At 49.7% G+C, this 18,307-nt stretch overlaps 1 protein-coding gene across 2 annotated transcripts in view; it reads left to right on the forward strand.

The window, feature by feature from the left end:
* The first annotated feature begins 4,429 nt into the window (after positions 1-4,429).
* DPYSL2 (dihydropyrimidinase like 2) overlaps positions 4,430-18,307 on the forward strand; it is a 54,543-nt gene continuing 40,665 nt past the window's right edge. Inside the window, exons 1-2 of one of the 2 annotated variants that reach the window (XM_088068232.1) lie at positions 4,430-4,795; positions 18,011-18,099. In XM_088068232.1, the coding sequence (XP_087924358.1) occupies positions 4,445-4,795; positions 18,011-18,099 (440 nt within the window). In that variant the 5' untranslated portion in view covers positions 4,430-4,444. Of the gene's footprint in view, positions 4,796-14,399; positions 14,790-18,010; positions 18,100-18,307 lie in introns of those variants that run through there. The other variant, XM_005532242.3, reaches the window with a different exon arrangement.

The following is an 18,307-nucleotide window of genomic DNA, read 5'->3' on the forward strand; positions in this document are numbered from 1 at the left end:
ACATAAAGGTAAAGTGAGGCATAGGATAAACAGAAATAAAAAGGACCGTGGAAAAAAAATGATCTTTGTCTCAGCATTTGAATAGACTGTATTCATTTATCAAAAGACTTTCTGCTGGTCTTTAATGTTCCTGAAATAATGTGTCTCGTCTTTGAGTGCTCACCGCCAAGAAAATCTGTCAGCCACTCCAGCAATTATCATATCCCAAAGGGAAGCTGGTTAATGATTTCTCTGTGGACAACATGGCCTTTCAGTTTTTGTGCTCTGCCAGAACAATTTCCAACCCAATGAAGCATTTTAGGATTTGGTTGGATTCTTAATACTCAAGGAATATTCTGGACATGGCAGTTTTTCAGTGCCACCTCTTGATCCTGAGCCCGTGCCTTAGAAAATTCAAATATCAGGGTGGGATGCAGGGAGCAGCAAAGGCAACACCCAGAAAGAGGGAAGGTGGCTTTCCCAGCTTCTGGCCAGGCAGGGAAATGAAGATTATTGCAGTGGCACATGTAACAAGTTGATGTTTTCCAGGGCTGCAAAATTCTGTAAGCAGTGCTGGGCACAGAGCTCAGTCCAGCCTAAAACCTTGCTCTGAGCATCCATAAAATATATATATATATATATAAATAAAATCTGTAAAATTTATATAAAATTTATATAGATTTATATAGAATTTATATTTTATATCTAAAATCAGAGTGGTTTGGGTTGGGAGGGACCTTACAGCTCATCCCCACTGAGATCCAGGCTGGAGGTCTCCAAGCCATCCCTTAAATTGGCACAGTGGTTTGTGCCAGGCTTGCTTTGCTCATTTTCACTGGAGAATTGACTCAGTGGAGTTCTACTTCTGCAAATACCCAAATTTCACTGGGATCCTGCCTTGCATAATAAATCTTGCACCCACTGGAAGTATTAATAATTAATTATTTGCAATAGGAAGGGCCCCAGATGTGGAAATATTTGCTGTCATTTAGTTTAATAATGTCAATTAAATGGTGGAATATACTGTCTGCATTCTTAATTGTTAAATAATGAGGAAATTCTGGATTTGCAGCAATTATCTCACCTAAGGATGGAAGGCAAATAAAGCAACATAGAGCTTATATTGCCTTGTTTCTAATCCAAATCAAGTTTGATTGTTCAGCCTTGGAAGTAAGTGTGAGAATGAAATGGAATGAAGCACCTTTAGACATTTCATTCATGAGGAGTGGAATCAGAGAATCCCAGAACAGTTTGGGTGGGAAGGGACCTTAAATCCCACCCAATCATCTTTGGTTTGGTACGAGAGACCAGCCCAGAGTCTCAGCGGATCAGCAGACACAGGTGAGGTGTTTGACACTTCCCATGAGCCCAAGGGGAAATACAAAGCCCAGAAAAGTGAAATACTGCTGAGTGTGGCCTCCAGTGCCCATGGAAGGGGAGAGCTTGGAGATGGATGTTCAGCGTGAGGTCATCTATATTTTGTGGGGTTATTGTACAAGAGTCAGGTCAGCACAGCAGGAAAGCTCAGCCTTTGGTAGTGACCTTTATCAGCTCTGGGACGTTTGGAGGTTTAGTCCTGTCTGCAGGATTTCATTCCCGTCCGGATCCCTGCACAGCCTGTGGCTTTCCCGGCAGATCCTTTGCACCCCTCCACAGAGCCCGTGCCTGTGGCATCGGAGCAGCTTCCAGGGCTGTGCCAAGGGATGAAGGAGCTGAAGGATTCCAGGCTGTCCCTGAAAGCCACTGCCCTCATTTCAGCAAACTGCAGAACGTGTCGACACAATCACTCCAAGACTTTCCTCTTGCTGGAGCCTGTGCCAACACTCGCCGCAGCTCCGGTGCTGCCTGATCAGCAGTGCTGTGGCAATTAATATTTATAAACCTTAAATAAAACAGCACTCGGGTGTACCTGAGAGACCATCTGTTGGGCCCTAGTCCCCAGCCATGCACCTGAGATCAGCAAGGCTGCAACCCCGCTGTCTCCTTGGGGATGATCCCAGGAGGGGAAGGAGGTGGGGCTGTTTCCCTGGAGTGCCCCTGTCTTTGTATTCCTCCCTCCTTCATTAGTTACCAGAGCACATCATCCTCATCCTTCAGGGCCAAGCTGCAGGCTTATTTTTTTCCCCTTTTAGTCTGGAGTTTTTTATTACTGCACTGTGCATTTATTACCGGGCTTTGCTCGGTTGTGACCTTGGCTTTGGTGGTTTTCCACCTTTTGGATACAAATGCCTTGATTTGGGTGTGGTTTGCAGGGAGACATGGCTCTGGGATTATTGTTTTTCAAATACACCTCCATTTATTTATTTTAGTGTATTTTTGGGGTTTTTTTTGTATCTCACAATGGTGGTAGCCATTTGGACACAGATGCCTCTCAATTAACAATTAATGTATGCATGTGCAAAGATGCCTATCAATGAATAATGCATGGGAATAAGTAGCCTGGCCACTGGCTTTGGCCCGCACAAACATTGCATATGGATTATCCTGAGGGCCCCAAATCAAACATGAAAAACGTATTATCAGGTGGAGACAGCCACGTTCCACCTATTGTGTGCTGCATTTCTTGCCTCTGTGACCAGCCTGGCTCTGCTCCCACGTCCCCGGGGTGTCCCAGGCTCGCAGGGTGTGGTGGGTTCTGCCCCAACCATTCCTCTGGGAACGACCTCAGCCCTCCCTGAACCTCGCCTGTCCTGGAGCGGCTCGTTTGGGTGAAACTCCGGGGAATAAGTCCCAGAGGACACCAGGCACGGGAAGCAGGCGCTGCGGAGGGGCTGCAGCGAGAGCCCGGCGGGCGCGGTGGTGCTGAAGGGACAGCGCCGGGGGCCGGGCCGTGCCCGCCGCGGCCCCACTCTGCCTTGCCTTCATCTCCCCTCCCTTTCCTTCATTCCCCTTCCCTTGCTTTCATCCCCCCTCTGCCTTGCCTTCATCTCCCCTCCTTTGCCTTCATCCCCCTTCCCTTGCCTTCATCCCCCCTCCCTTGCCTTCATCCCCCCTCCCTTGCCTTCATCCTCCTCTCCCTTGCCTTCATCCTCCTCTCCCTTTCCCCCATCCTCCCTCTTCCCCATCTCCTCTCCGCCGCACCTCTCCTGGCCCTCTGTCTCCTCTCTCCTCCCCCCTCTCACTGCCCCCCGTCTGCTCTGCATCCCCCATCTCCCCTTTGCCCCATCTCCCCTTTGCCCCCTCCCCTCTCCCCCTTTTCCCCCTCCCCTCTCCCCCATGTCCCCTTTTCCCCCTCCCCTCGCCCCCATGTCCCCTTTTCCCCCTCCCCTCTCCCCCATGTCCCCTTTTCCCCCTCCCCTCGCCCCTATGTCCCCTTTTCCCCCTCTCCCCCATGTCCCGGTGTCCCCCAGGTCCCCCCGGCCCGGCCGCAGGGTCACTGTCAGCGCGGGCAGGAGCTCGGGGGGCCGCTCTGTCTCCTCCTCTAGAAACCCGTCCTGAGCCGTAGCCGCCTTTGGCTGCCTCCCCCGATCTCCCGCAGGGAGGAACCGGGGTCTCCTGCCACTGCAGAGGCTTAATTGACTCGCAAGGTCACTAATTTCGGCTCCTGGAGGTAAGTCCCAGTTGCCAGCTCGTTTTCTTCTCTCGCCAGGTTCCCACACCCCTCTCCCATCTGTCTCTCTTTCTCATCCTCTCTCCAGTGCCATCCATCAGCCCTTTTCCCCCTGAAGGGGGTCTGCACCGGCGAGGAGCCCCAGGAAGCTGAGTCAGCGTTCTGCTCCCCAGCCCCGCTGCCCCAGCTGCGCTGCCGCTGCTCCCGCCCTCCGGCAAAGTGAGGAACAATGGCATTCCCGGAGCTCTCCACCATTGCTGGGCTGGGGAGGCAGGGAACAGCCCGCCGGGAGCAGGGGAGGGACAGAGGCAGAGCCCCTTTCTGCCCTGCCCGGCCGAGGGGAGCAGCCGGAGGGGAGGAGGAGCCCGGTCCCCATCAGCCTCCTGAACAGCGAGATCCGCACGCCGGGGAAGGGGAGGGGGACAGGGTGGGTGTGATGGGGGCTGCTGCTCCAACCTGATCGAGTCCATTTGCCAGTTCAGCACTCGCATCACTTCCGGAGCACTCCTCAGTTTCTGCTGCAGAGTGAGCTTTTTTTTTTTTTTTTTTAATTTTTTTAAATTTTTTTTTTCTCTTCTCTCTCTCTCCTTTTCCCTCCCTCCCCATCTGGATGCTGGGAACTTGAAGCCTCCTCCCTTTATTGCAGCAGGATCTGCCCCATCCTTGCCTCAACTTTGCGCTGCATCAGACAGAGAGCGAGCCACAGGCTGGCTGGTGCCGATGGGGGCAGGGGACCTGCCGGGCACAGCCCTTTGCAGTTGATGTTGCCGTATCTCTAGGACCCAGATCCGGCTCTTCCCCATCGCTTTTCTTTCCCCCACCTCTTCTGTGTGTGTGTGTGTGCGCGCGTGTGTGCGTGCAGGATCCTCCTGGTTACCGCTGTTGTTATTCCCCCTCAGCAGGGAGACCCCAGCCATGGCTGAGAGGAAGCAGAACGGGCGGCAGGGCGAGGAAGAAGAAGTGCCGGCCTTCTTCAAAAACCTGGGCTCGGGCAGTCCCAAGCCCCGGCAGAAATTCTGTGGCATGTTCTGCCCTGTGGAAGGCTCCCTGGAGAACAAGACCATCGACTTCGACTCGCTCTCGGTGGGCCGCGGATGTAACAAAGTGGTGGCAAAGCAGAAGGATGTTGCCCACCTGGGTCCGGATGCTCCGTCCGTCTATTCCAAGCAGAGCGGGAAGGGAAGGGAACCATCTGTTGAATTCGGGAGAAAGGTGGAGATCAGGAGTGCCACGGGGAAGGAGGCGCTGCAGAACCTGAATGACAAGGTGGGTGCATATATCCAGAGATATATTTATATATATATATATATATATATATATATATATATGTATGTAGTGGGGGGTGAACTCGAGCACGCGATAGGCTGCAGAGAGGACGGATCCTCTCCACCTGCAGCCGCTGGCTTTTCTGTGCCCTGCATCCTTGTGGCAGCAGCAGCATCTCCCGCACCGCCTCCCCTCCAGAGCCCGAACGCGTCCGTGTGCGAGAGGGGCGCACGAGAAGAAAGAAGACCCCCCCGCACCCACAAACACCCCGCCCTGCCCTCCTGTCTGGGGAGAAAAAGCGACTTTTTTTGTTTCGGAGGCGATTCCCCCAGCACGAAGGTAGGGCACTGCCCCACCCAGGCAGGGAATGCAGCTCACGGAGCACAAACGCGATTGTGAGCGAAAGCATCAATGAGCCTCCACCTACCGGGATCAAATCCCTGCAGGTCTCTTCCAGGGAGGACTCCTACCCCTGCTCCCAGAGGAGAACAGGCACCGGAGTGACCCCTGGCAGCTGCATTTCACTGCCGATTTTCAGCAGGGCTGCTGGCTACAGTGGGGATTTTTGACTCGGGAAGATCTGGGACTTTCACAGCAATGTGGCACCCTCGTAGCAACCCAGAACTCCTCCCAGGATTTTAAGAGCGCTGCAGATACTTCTCATTCTCTGGATTTGTCAGGGTGTAATAAAGCCTATCCTCTTCCAGAGGCAAAACCCACTGAACCCACAGATCTGCCTGACCATGCCCATCCTCAATAGACTGATTTAAAGCAGCTGCACTCAGCTGTGAGCCAGGAAATACTCAGTGCACACCTCTGACAATGCTGGCAGAGGCTGGCAGAGCAGAAATGAATGAATGAAGCAGCCACCAGCAGCCTGCTGAACTCCTGGCACAGGGCAGGAGTTTCTCTGAGTATTCTCCTGGTGGGCATAGAGCAGCCCTTTCTTCTGGAAGCTGTTCCTAGGATGTGCCTTCTGCTTTTTAATTCTGATATGGATGGGGATGTTGGGCAGAAGTCTGCCTGGAATTCAGGATATGGGGCTTGTTCAGCACTTCCTCCTGCTTTCAGGAAGGTGCACAATAACTGGAGGTAATATAAAAATATCAATTAATAAAATGTAATACAAAAATATAAATTAATAAAATGTATTAGTTATAAAATATAAATTAAGGCTCATCCTCCCCACATCAGCCCCTGCTCAGTGACCTCAGGGCCCCATCCAACCATATCTCCACACGTGAATCGCTGCTGCTCCAAAGAGCTCCCAAAGGCAGGCACAGATTCTTAGAATTCCCACACACCAGCCCCAGTGAGGAGGAGGAGGATGTGCTCCACACTGCTCAAAACCTGGTTTCCCAAACCCAAACAAAAATTTGCCACTACAGATGTCTGAGGTTTGCTCTGATCATGCTGGAGTGTCCACTAATGGAGTAACTTTCCATGGTTAATTGGCCTCGTTGGACAAATCAAGGTACATTTCAAGAATAAAGGGCTTTTTCATCTTGAGGAGTCAAAGGTTCTGCAATTCATGACATTTTAAGAGCTAATTTTGGACAATTTGATGTCCTGTGGGATATAAGTATGAGCAGGATATAGATTAACTCTGAAAAGATCAATTATTTTCTGATTAAATGGTACCAGTATAATAAAAATTTAGAGTACAACATTGTGCAAAAACAGAATCCGCTGAGAATATTAATAACATTTTTTTTAAAGTGTGGTTTTTAGTTCTATTTTTAAAGATTATTGTCTAAATGTTGACTGAAGGGATGAAATAATGGGATGGTACAAAACATTTGTGTTGTTCCTCATTAGCTTTATTTAACACTGATGCCAATGGATCGTGTTGTGAGGGGTGGTGAGCACTGGGGTAAGTGCAGTCTCTTGGGATAAATGTCATGCTATGGATTGGGAATTTATTGCAGGAACGTTTTAGCTTTGGTTTTCCAGCTGACTGCACCCATAGCTTGAATCAATGGTTAAATCCTCAGCAAGTAAAATTTGCTTTATGGGTTTAAAACTCACTCATCCTTTCTGTCGCTTATGGAAAAATCTTGTCCTAAACCCCTTTGAAACAGTTAACAAAGCAACACGGACAAGTTATTTTTTATATTTTTCTCTGAGATCTCAACTGTCAAGAGGATAAGAAAGGGGATGTAATTATTCCACATTAAATTGCCATATATTGTTCTGTGGGGCAAGATAAGGGCAATCAAAGCTCTCTGTGTCAGTCCTGCTTGGGACATTGTGTAGCCATCTATCATGTGCTGTCCCTGGGCTGTGCTGCCTCATAATTCAGGGTTAACATCATCTCTGGAGGCACCAGGAAGGCTCGGCCTCAGTTCCAACAGCGCTTGCAGCTCCGTCTCTGGTGGCCAATTCAACAGATCTGCAGCTCAGCTCAGAGCCAGGTTCTGCTGCTCCCAGCTGCCAGGCCTTGGAGAACTGACTGTGCTTCTGTTTCCCATCTCAACTTTCTCATCTTCCCTCTTTGGGCTGCTCCTGGTTCTGGAGCTGCTGGTTCAGCGTCTGGCCCCTGCTCAGCGCTCCGAACCCTGACCCCAACACTGGGATGTGCCAAGAGCATCATCTTCAGATGTGGGATTCCTGGAATGAGGCAAGAGGTCCTTGGCCTGGCTCTCAGGAGCTGCTGTGCACCTGCAGGATCATTTTCTGCACTGGAATTTACCCACAGGATGATCCAGGTTGGAAAAGCCCTCCAAAGACCATCAGGTCTGACCTGTGCCCCATGCCCTCCTTGTCCCCAACCCAGAGCCCTGAGTGTCTCCAGGAGTTCCTGGGACACCTCCAGGGATGGGGATCCAAACCTCCCTGGGCAGATCCAAGGCCTGATCCCCCTTTCCATGAGGAAATTCCTGCTGCTGTCCACCCTGGGCCTCCCTTGCCCAGCCTGAGGCCGTTCCCTCTCCTCCTGTCCCTGTTCCCTGGGATAAGATCCCAAATCCCCCCGGCTGTCCCCTCCTGTCAGGGAGTTGTGCAGAGACAGAAATTCCCCCTGAGCCTCCTTTTCTCCAGGCTGAGCCCTTTCCCAGCTCCTTCAGCCTCTCCTGGGGCTCCAGCCCCTTCCCAGTTCTGTTTCCTGCCCATTAACTCTGCTCTGTAGTCAGTGCAGAAGCTGGAAGGTTCCTGGTCCCAGAGCAGGGACTGCTGGAGTGGCATCCCAGGGCAATATTCCCCTTTTCCTTACATGAGTAGTCTTGAGACAGAGGCATTCATCTGGGGTTTGGGAAACTTTGGCCACTGATTGCTTGAGCTGGGTCATTTCAGTGTGCTTCTCAGATTTCCCACATCTCTAATTGCTAGTCCTGTCTCTCTCACCTGTTGACATTTCTGGGACAGAAACAGCATTTTAGGGAACATCTATGGAGAAAAGCAAGGTTTAATTGCAAGATAGATCACAAGGGCTTGAATCTGGTTTGCAGAGAGAGCCTGAGCAGCTGCTCAGACCCCTCAGCACCAGTGCAAGACCTGGGATCCTGGATCTCTCCTTCATTTGTCATCTTGTTGTTACTCCAGTGGTTCAGGTGTTTTCCCTGTGCACCTTCACATCCCTTTTTTGCCTCCCTTAAAACAGTTCCCGGCCCTTTGGGAATCACAGACCACTGTGTGTAAACTGCTGGTCTAAACCAACAAAGCCTATTGTAACAAATAACAACAGTGAATAAACAGACAGTAGGAGAATGTTTTGATTTCAGAATTGATAGGAGAGGACTCGCTTGCAAAACACTGTCATGAAGCTTGTGACACCACTGGACTTTTTCCTAAAACCTCAAAGCTCTCAGGATCGTGGTTGTTCATTCCTGGAGAGAAATAATGAATAACAGGATGTTGTTGAGAGCTCAAATAATCACAGACTCTGGAACATTAATGGAACTGTTGTCTAAAACAAAAGAGCTGTTCCAGACAGCTGGAAATGCAGTCCTGAGTTTAATTTGTTACAATGCCTGCAATTTTTCTAGCCTCGTTTCTACAATCACTGCTTACAAAATAATCAGAAGGAAGGATGACTTGCATGTTCTCCCAATGGGTCAGGATGGTTTGTGGAAAAAAAAAACTAGCAGTGAGGAGCAAAAAATGCCAAAATCCTCTTAACATCTTCTCAAAGCCATCATTCTGCACAGCTGCTGTCCCATACATCCAGCGGGTTTCTTGTGGTTTTAGATGCAGAATTTACTAATACCAGATGCAGAATTTACTAATACCACACTTCCATGCAGGAATGAGCAAGTGGTTTTTGATACAGGGCCAAGGTATTATTTGGGTTAAAGATTTGGTGGGAAAATTAAAACGCTTGGAGCCAGATCTCCCTATTGAGCTTGGAGCAGGTTTTATCTCAAGGGATAAATGCAATTAATGGCACGTGGGAGTGGCAGTGTCACCCTTAGATCATATGAAAAAAAATGTCTGAGGTGTCCTTTCCCCAAGACCCTCAGCTGTTTTAAGATAGAATTCCCCTGGACATGATTGAACAGGCCCCATCTGGTTTCAGTAGGTGCTGAGCAGTCATTTAGGGGCTGCCTGAGGTTTTTTACATGCAGGGCCATGTCTGACTCCCCTGTCACCCATCTGTCCTGTGGCACATCAGATCTGGGTGCATCTCCTGGGATCTTGTTGTATAGCTGGGAAATGACATTGTCAGCAAAGTTCAGGTGGGGTTAGGGGCACGTGTCCTCGTGAACTCCCTTTGCTTATAAAACAACAGCATTTGGGAGCAGAAAACCACCCAAACCCAAACCTCTTTGCACTTCTGTGTGATTTTCAATGTCCTGTTCTGTCATCCCCTCCCAGAGAGCAGGAGTGAATCTCAGGGTGGGAGAATAAAGGTCAAAATTCCATTTTTCCCCCAAGTCATGATCATCCTGCACCTCAGAGGAAGGCAAAGCCGGCTGGCACAAGCAGGGACAGCAGAGGCAGAGAGCCTGATGCTTTGCCCTGTCGGTTTTTGGGGAAGGAGAAGGGATTATAGTGGTAAAAAAACTGTACAATCACCGAAACAGCTATTTCTTAGCCCCTACCCATGGATCCCATGGACCTGGGGGTGCCAGAGGATGAAAGGGAGAGGCAGTGACAGCGAGGCCTGAATGTCCCATGCCTTTGTTCCAGAAATTCTGCATTTAGCTGTGGTGCAGGTCAGGGCAGGATGTGACTGTGAGCGCTTTGGAGAGAATAGCACATTTTTTCTGTGAATTGTACAGCCCCTGACAGAGCAACCCCTGTCTAGAACCCAGAAGAGAGCCTGGCTCATTCCCGGGTCCATGATGGGGAATTAACTCTGCCAGGATTGTTTAAGGACAATTCACATCATGGTGCTCAGGACATTTCCTCCAAGAAGCACACTCTAACACTAACAGCCTTCTTCAAATGCTATTTTGGAGCCTCCTGAAGGGTTCTCTGGATATTAAGAGAAAGCAAATCAATTGGAAGGTTAATTTTAATTTGCAGATTGAATGTACATTTCGATTGACCTGTTTGTGTGGCTAGAAAGTGAATCTTACCCTGATAAAATGTGATAGTGGGTATGCGAAAAAAAAAAATCAGGCTGTTTTTCTGAGAAGCTGTGTGATTTTTACCTCCTCATAGTAATGTTTGACCCCACCCATGGTCAATTCTATGCCATGACTCTTAATTTGAATTTTCTTCTGTAAGATAATAAGAGATGCTCATTCTCAAGTACAAGTCCCCTCAGTAATTTAATTTACAGTGATTAATAAAGGACAGTTCTTTCATCATTTTTTGGGAAGGACAGATGTAACTCCTCCTGCCATGTATCAGCCTGGATTTAATCCTCCCTACACTTCCTAAGATGCAGGAGATTCCTGGATCCGTAGAAAACTCCTTTAAAATCACTGAGAGTTGGAGCTGATGCAACAATTGGCATTGGCAAGACCATGACAGAAAATTAGAGCCTGATGGGTGAACTCCTGAAAGCTCTTTTGGCCCAGTTTACTTAAATCCATCTCTGATCCCTCTTTTCATTAAGTTTTAAAATGGATATTTCCATTTGCAGGTTTTTTAATTTCATGGCAAGATGCCATTGTGGACACACCTTTAAGTATGCATTAGGAGGAGAAGCAATTTGGGCGTTGCAGAAATTCTGTGGGCTTTGTTGCCATTACACTAAAATTCCACAGAGGAAGCAACTCTTTCTAATGCTTCTTTTCCCAGCCATCCAGTAACTCCACAGTGGGAATAAAATTCTTTTCCAAGTGCTTTATGGTAGTTCACAGAATCTGTGAGTTAAGATTCAGAGCTGATGTAAATTGATTTCCACTGATGCCTGTGCTGATTTATTTCAGCATAGATTTATTTTGATGATTTTAGCATAGAGATTTTCATATTCCTGTGCCATTTTCCCTCTGGACCTTTGCAGGATATAAATTTAGACATATATATGTTCCTTTAACATGAAAGAAGTTTTTGCTGCCAAGAACCTCACAAGAAGTGCTGCAGCAGCTGGCCAGGAAGGGCTGAGGATGATCCTGGCCAATATTCCCCCAAATACCTGAAGCCGGAGGATGGCTCAGGGACACTCTTTATTAGAATTGATTAGGCAGTGCTCATTAATGTGAAACCTTTATTTTTAACCTGTTCAGCCCCCTGTGTGCATTAACAGACCTGTGGAAGACAAAGTGCACCAGCACTATCCAGAAATCCCATCACTTCCCACAATATCCTGGCACTGCTGTGGGGCAGCGGGGCAGATCCAGCCCTGCCAGGATTTAAGGAGGGAGTTCAATTCTCTTAACAAAGGACCCAACTCCTGCCCCTGATGTTTCATAGCTACTTTTCTTCATTTAACTTGCGAGGGAATTTATGCAGAAATAGAGATTTACCAGAGGAATTACTCAGAGAATCATGGAATGGTTTGGGTTGGAAAGAACCTTAAAGCTCATCCAGTTCCAAACCCCTGCCAAGGGCAGGGACATCTTCCAGTGGACCAGATTGCTCCAAGCTCTATCAGAACCAACCAAAAAGATGCACCTCAGTAGTTCCAGGCTGTTCCCCACTTGTTCTCATCCAACATTGTCCATTAGCTCTTCTCCTCCCTTCCTGATCACCTCCCCTTATATGAGATTATACAACAGGCGATTTCCATTCCTCACCTTTGTTTCGCAAGGCTAAATAAGCCAGTTTGCAACTACAGTAATTTTAAAATGACATATTTTGACAACCTTTTAGCTCATTGCTAAAAGCAAAGAAACCTGGGGCATGCTGATGTGGTGTAATGGAGCTAAGGGACACGCTTGGGAGCTCAATTCTGGTCTGAAATCATGGAAGTTTTAAAAATCTGGTGCTGAGTAGATGTTGCATCTTCAACAACTGTGGTTTCACAGCCCTTTAATCTCTGAATTTATTTCATTCTGTGCTACTTAGGTTCTTGCAGCAAGGTGATGAGAAAGGCAAGCTAAGTGTCACCTGAAGATTGGTTATTGCTTTCTGAGCCTAGTCACTGCTGGACCCAAGTTATGGAATATGTGATTATGGAACACTCAGCATTCAAGAACTGCTGCTCTGAATTAAGTCCATGATGCAGTAGGAAGCTTTTTGAAAATAATAATAATAATAAAAAATTGAGATAGGTGTGTTTGGGCAGCTGAGATGGGCTCTAGGTTTGGTGGTGATCTGCTGCCCAAGGCCTGGGTGCCAGCTACCAACCTTGGGCAGTGTGTGATTCCTCTCTGCTACTCTCCTACATGCAAAAAAAGGCATGGAACCATTCAGATATGAAACTGAGGAGGAAAACGAGCATCAAAGAGAAAAAAAAAAATGGAACAGTTGTGCTGTCTAAATTTAGAGACCTGATGTAGATTCTTGCTGCCATGTTCTGAGCAAAAATATGCTAAGGTTTCAAAACTTCTTCAAGCACACCATCAGAGGCTCAGGATAACTCATTCAGGGTTGTCTATTCTAATCATGAAATCAAAATAAACCCTACAGGCTGACAAATTAATCGCTTTGCCACTGTCATAATGAGCCACTTTTTAATTTGTTGTTAATTGGATATTAACTGATTGACATATCAGCTTTTTAAGTGTTGTGTGATATCCTACCTATACCCAGGAAAAAACCCTTCACTATTTTCCTTAGAGCTTCCTGTGAAGAAATGAACATAAAAGGTCCTGGTAGGAGTCTGTTTGAACAGATGTTGTCTTTATAATGGTTTATTGCTCTCCTAGACCAAAGGTTTCATTTCTTACTGGCTGTGCACAGTGTGTTTGGGTATGTAGACATCATAATTCTGTGGCAGGCAAAGATGCAGTTTGTGTGGTGTGAAATTCATCATGAGTGAGGGAAGAAGGTAAGTCTTTGATTGTTCATTATCAGTTATAACCTTCAAGCAGAAGTGAATTTGTGGCACTGAGTTCTCCAAAAAGTGTGTTGTACCTTACCCCAGCACAGCTGATGTCAGAGGGACCTGCCTGGCCACGGATCCCTTCCCTGCACTGGGACAAGTGCACTGTGAACACTGAGGAGATATTTACGCCATTTAATGCATTTCTTTCCTTGAAGTACCAGCTTATGGAGTTCAGGGAGTGAGAAATTTGACTCCAAGTGTGACTGAAACATGGAGCACGGAGTTGGCAGCACTGGAGTAGTAAGGAATGGCCCGAGGGACCGGAGAGGACCCCCACGCCCGGGTGCGTAGCTCTGAGCCCACATTTCCCTGGCACTAAAGCTTCAGGTTAGTGACCACAGGTGTCTGCGGGGGGATGGATCCGGGCTGGATTTTCTGGACGAGGTGTGGGAGAAGGCAGACTGGGAAAACAAAGGGTCGGGAGCGGCTTCAAATCTTCATTTCCCGGCTCCTCTCTCCCTACCCCCGCCCCCCTCCCCAGTTTGCTAACCGGGAGCGCCAGGAAGGGTGGGGTGAGGACAAAGAAGATGGAAAGCAGTGAGTTCCCCACCGGGCATCCCCCGGGAATGGGGGGGTCGCTCCCCTCCCGGGATGGAATGCTGCCCCGGCGGGGGATGCATGGGGCTGTCCGCACCCCCAGGGATGGAGGGATCATTCCCGTTCCTCCCGGGGATCTCACAGCCCCGGCGGGGAATAAAACGGGCTGTTCGCATCCCCCGAAGGGCTCGTTCCGCAGAGCCCCGCCCAGCGCTGCGGCTTCACTAACCCGGGGCCCCGGGGAAGCGTTTCGGTGGGAGCGGGGGGCCTGGCGGGCGGCGCCTGGCGCATCCCGATGGATTCCAGTCCGTGTATCCCGAGATATCCCGAGATATCCCGAGGTATCCCAGTCTATCCCGAGGTATCCCAGTCTATCCCGAGGTATCCCAGTCTATCCGGACGCCGCAGCTCCGCGTCCCTGCTCCCGCTCCCCGCCGCCTAGCACCGCGCAGCCCCGCCCACCGCTCATTTGCATTCCGGCCCCTCTCCCGCTCTCCCATTGGTCCTCTCCCGCCGCTGATTTGCATCTCCTTGGGCTCTCAGCCAATGGCGCGGCGCAGCGGGCGGGCGGGGCCCGGGAGCGGCGAGGGCCGCATGCGCAGCTCCCGCCCCGCGGCCGCTCCGGGCTGGGCCGGGCTTGGCTGGGCTGGGCTGGGCCGGGCTTTGCCGGGGCTGGGCCGGGCTGGGCCGGGCTCCGGGCACAGGGAAGAAAGGGAGACGCGCGGGGCTGGCTGCCTCTCCCGTTCCTGCCATTGCGGAGAGCACGGATCGCCTCCCGCGCCGCGCCCCCCCCCGCTCCCCTTCCCTGGGATCGCAGTGATTTGGCCTCGGGGGATTTATTTTTTTTCTGGGGTTTTTTTGGGTTTTTTTTGTGTGTGGCTTTTTTTTTTTTTTTTTTTTTTTTAATCTACACACTGGTGAAGGGGAGGTCGCAGTTGCTGCGCGGGAGACAATAGCGGTGCAGCAGCCGCCGCGCTTCTCTTAAAGAAAAAAAAAATAGCATTATTGAATAAATACATCAGGGCTTAATTTCCCAAGATGTCTTATCAGGGGAAGAAAAATATTCCGCGGATCACGGTGAGTGGAGTGCAGGGGAATAGCGGCGGGGAAGGGGGAGGGGTGCGCGGGGATGGAGCCCTTTGTGTGCCGGAGCGATGCGGGGCTGGGGCAGGATAATGGGATCAGGGATAATGCGGCGCTTCCTGTGCTGCAGCGCCGGGGGGGCCAGGGTCGGTGGGGCTGAGCCCCGGCCGGGGGCGGATTCAGCGGCATCGCCCCGCGGCAGCGCAGCGCCGGCCCCGGCGGGGAACGGGGGCTCGGCAGCCTCCGGCTGTGCCCGGGGAGAGCTCCCTTCCCTGGGGCTGTGCCCGGGGAGGGCTCCCTTCCCTGGGGCTGTGCCCGGGGAGGGCTCCCTTCCCTGGGGCTGTGCCCAGGAGGGGCTCGGTGCCCTCGGGCTGTGTCCGGGAGGGGCTCGGTGCCCTCGGGCTGTGTCCGGGAGGGGCTCGGTGCCTGCCCGGGGGCTCCATCCCCGCCCGCCCCAGCCCGGCGAAGGGCGGCTCCGGGCGGCTCCGGGCGGGGGGGATCAGCTCGGGACCCCAATCCCCGCCGGGCTGGCGCTGGGGATTTTCCAGGATCGCCTTTTCTTCGCCAGGAAGCTTCTGGCAAGGCGCAGGTTTCGGTGCGGTCCTGGGGGAGCAGGGAAGGAGCCGTTATATAAAGCCCTGCCTCGGTCTCCTTGTTGTGGGAGCCGATTTAGGGCAGGTATTGCAGATCCAAGGGTACCAACTTTTGGTTACGTAAGATTTCCTCGCCTAACGGGCTGCTGGAGCCGCTTATTTTTTTTTTTGGACACGGGAGATTTTCATCCTTGGCTGTGGTTCCTCACCTTCCCCACGGACACACCCTTCCCCGTCCTCCTTCCTCATCCTCGGGGGCAGGAAAAGAAGCTCTGAAACGGGGCTTTGACGTGTTTGGTTTGGGCAGGAGTGGCTGATTGTACAATTGCAATGCTTGAGGAAGGCAGGGGATGTGCAAAATGGTTATTGATAATTGGAGCATCCTTCTGTTTTTTAATTATTTTTTCTCTGCGGAGGGGAGTCGGTTTCCCACGAGAGTCCAATGGTAAAGAGTTTAAAAAGCTGCCTCTGTTTAAAGGGCGATGGAGGCTCCTGCTGAATCCCTGTCACGGCCCAGGAGTAGTATGACGCATTTTTCTTCTGGCTGATCGCTCTGATTTATGTTCTGTGCAGCCAATCCTCCTGCAAAGGGGTAGGAAAAATCAGATTCTGCTTCTGTTTGCTGTTGTGCAAACCTGGGATTATCAGCCGAGGCTAATGCTGGAAAAAGGAGGATAATGGATGTGTGGCTGCCCTGATTCTGCGGCTGAATAGACACAGATTTGATGGCAGGCCCTGGAAGGGATGCGAGCTGCCTGTGCTTTTGTCTCCAAGGTGGTTGAGATGAGTAGGAGGATTTGTCCTGATCTCAGAGCCCTCTCAGGAGCCCAGCAGCAGCCCTGGCTACTGCCAGAAGCACCATTAAAATGCTCCAGGCTGCGTTTTTGTGGCCACTTTACATATATTTTTTCCCTTCTCCTTCCCTAATTGATGCCCAGTGTGTGAGGACTTGGGCTGTTGGTGACATCCATGGCCAGGCTTTCCCATTTTAATGGCACAAGGAGCCTGCACTGGAGGTGGGCACCAATGCTGCCGTGCTGCTGGAAATGGTAAACATGTAGGACAGTTTGCTGGAGAGGCTGCCATTGAACGATAAGTGGGTTTTTCACACCCCACACTAATTCACCCAGGCTTATTGGCATTTGCAGCAGCTCCTAAATTTAAATTTTGGGGGTTTCTTTGTATTTGAAACCGGTGGCGTTATGCAGGGGAACTCTCCATTGCAGCAGGACAAGGAAGGAGAAGGAGGACAGGAGGGAGATGGATTTCACATCTCCTAGATGTTAAGCAGTGATATAAAAGATGGATATAATGGTATAAATCAGTATCTGATGCAATCCACAGAGCCCTCTTGGTGTTAAAAGAGCCGTGCCAGTTTTGAATTGGGTGCTCCAACTCATCAGTTTTATTATGAGGAATTTGGGAAAATGCCGGATTGCTGCTTCTGTTTGACCAGTGGAGTTGGCACTTCAAAATCAGGGCCCTGAGCACCCCTGTCACTGGTTTATACGTATTTTTCTATAAGTCCATAACTCCGAGTTAAAAGTCCAGCTTTGGATTTCGCCCAGCCTTTGGCTGTGCTGGTATTGCTTTGTTCTCTTCCAGAGGTGTTTTTGTGAGGAGGGAGAGAAGAATCAGAGTAAGTACAAGCGCAGATCTGAGGGCCAAAGGTGTGGTTTAAACCAAAGACTCACAGCATGTATATGTGCTTTGCTTTAAATATTCATCTGCTCTAAAAATGCATCTGTGATGGGGATGTTGCAGCCACTTTTAACTCTCCTCCCCATCAGGAGCTCTGCAGTGGGTTTCACTCTTGTTTATGACTACTGAAAAAAAACCAAACTAAAACCCAAAAGCCAACATTTGTTTTTGACCTAAAATCTTGCAGAAGCAAGCTGTAACCTGGGCTGGAATAAAATCACGCTGCCTGATAGCTGCCTTTTTATAATTACCTTCCTGTTCCTGCCAAACTGTCTTCTAATTTGAGGGAATTTTAATAACCATTTTGTATCTCCTTCCCTTAACCCCGATTTGCTAAATAGGTGCATATTTCCATCTGGTTCTGCAGTGGTGCTCTGGATCCACTGCATCCAAACATCACTGAATTGGACCAAAGAGTGTGTTTGTGTTGTGTAACCCCTGGCAACAGACTTTTGGGCCATTTCCCTGACAGCAGTTGACTCACGTTGAGCCAAGCAGTGACTCCACTGTGTGGGTGCATATAGGAAATTCTGCGTACAACCAAGGCAGAAAAAAATAAGTGCTGTGGTTCTGACACACCCCTCCAAGTGTTATTTAGTGCTGCAGGTGATGGTGGCAGGCTTCAGGTAGGAGTGAGGCTGCCAGAGTCGACAAGACCGCTGGAGCCCACCTCTATCCTCATTCTAATTTTTTAAAATTTTTTTTTATTTTTGATCATCAGTGATGAAAGGCCTTGCTGATGAAATAAAGCATTTTATCTTTCCAGTTGAAAGTACAGCAGTTGACTCGTGTTTTGATGTGTGCTGGTGAATAATGCAGAGGTTGTTGCCTTCCCTCCTCTTTCATCTCTGGAGTGACACTGCACACTGTCAGGTCTCCCACTGAATAATTGTGTCTTGTGTTGTGCTTCTTTTGTTGTAGAGCGATCGTCTTTTGATCAAAGGTGGTAAAATAGTTAATGACGACCAGTCCTTCTATGCAGACATTTACATGGAGGATGGGTTGATAAAGTAAGTGAAGCCTCGTGGTGGGATTGGGGATGTACAGAAATGCACTGCAGATTGGCTGGAATAGCTTAATCTCAGAGAGCTCTATTAAATTGCAGTGAAAAATGAATATTTCCACTGGTGTCTAGTGAAGGAGCTTTAAAAGCAGGGTGTTGAATAAATAAACAACTGGGCCCAAACCCTGCTGGCTCCAAGGAGGTACTTACATGTG

Source organism: Pseudopodoces humilis, chromosome 30 (genome assembly GCF_049639895.1).
Source record: "Pseudopodoces humilis isolate 2021_Gansu_Grassland_sample_001 chromosome 30, ASM4963989v1, whole genome shotgun sequence".
Taxonomy (NCBI): domain Eukaryota; kingdom Metazoa; phylum Chordata; class Aves; order Passeriformes; family Paridae; genus Pseudopodoces; species Pseudopodoces humilis.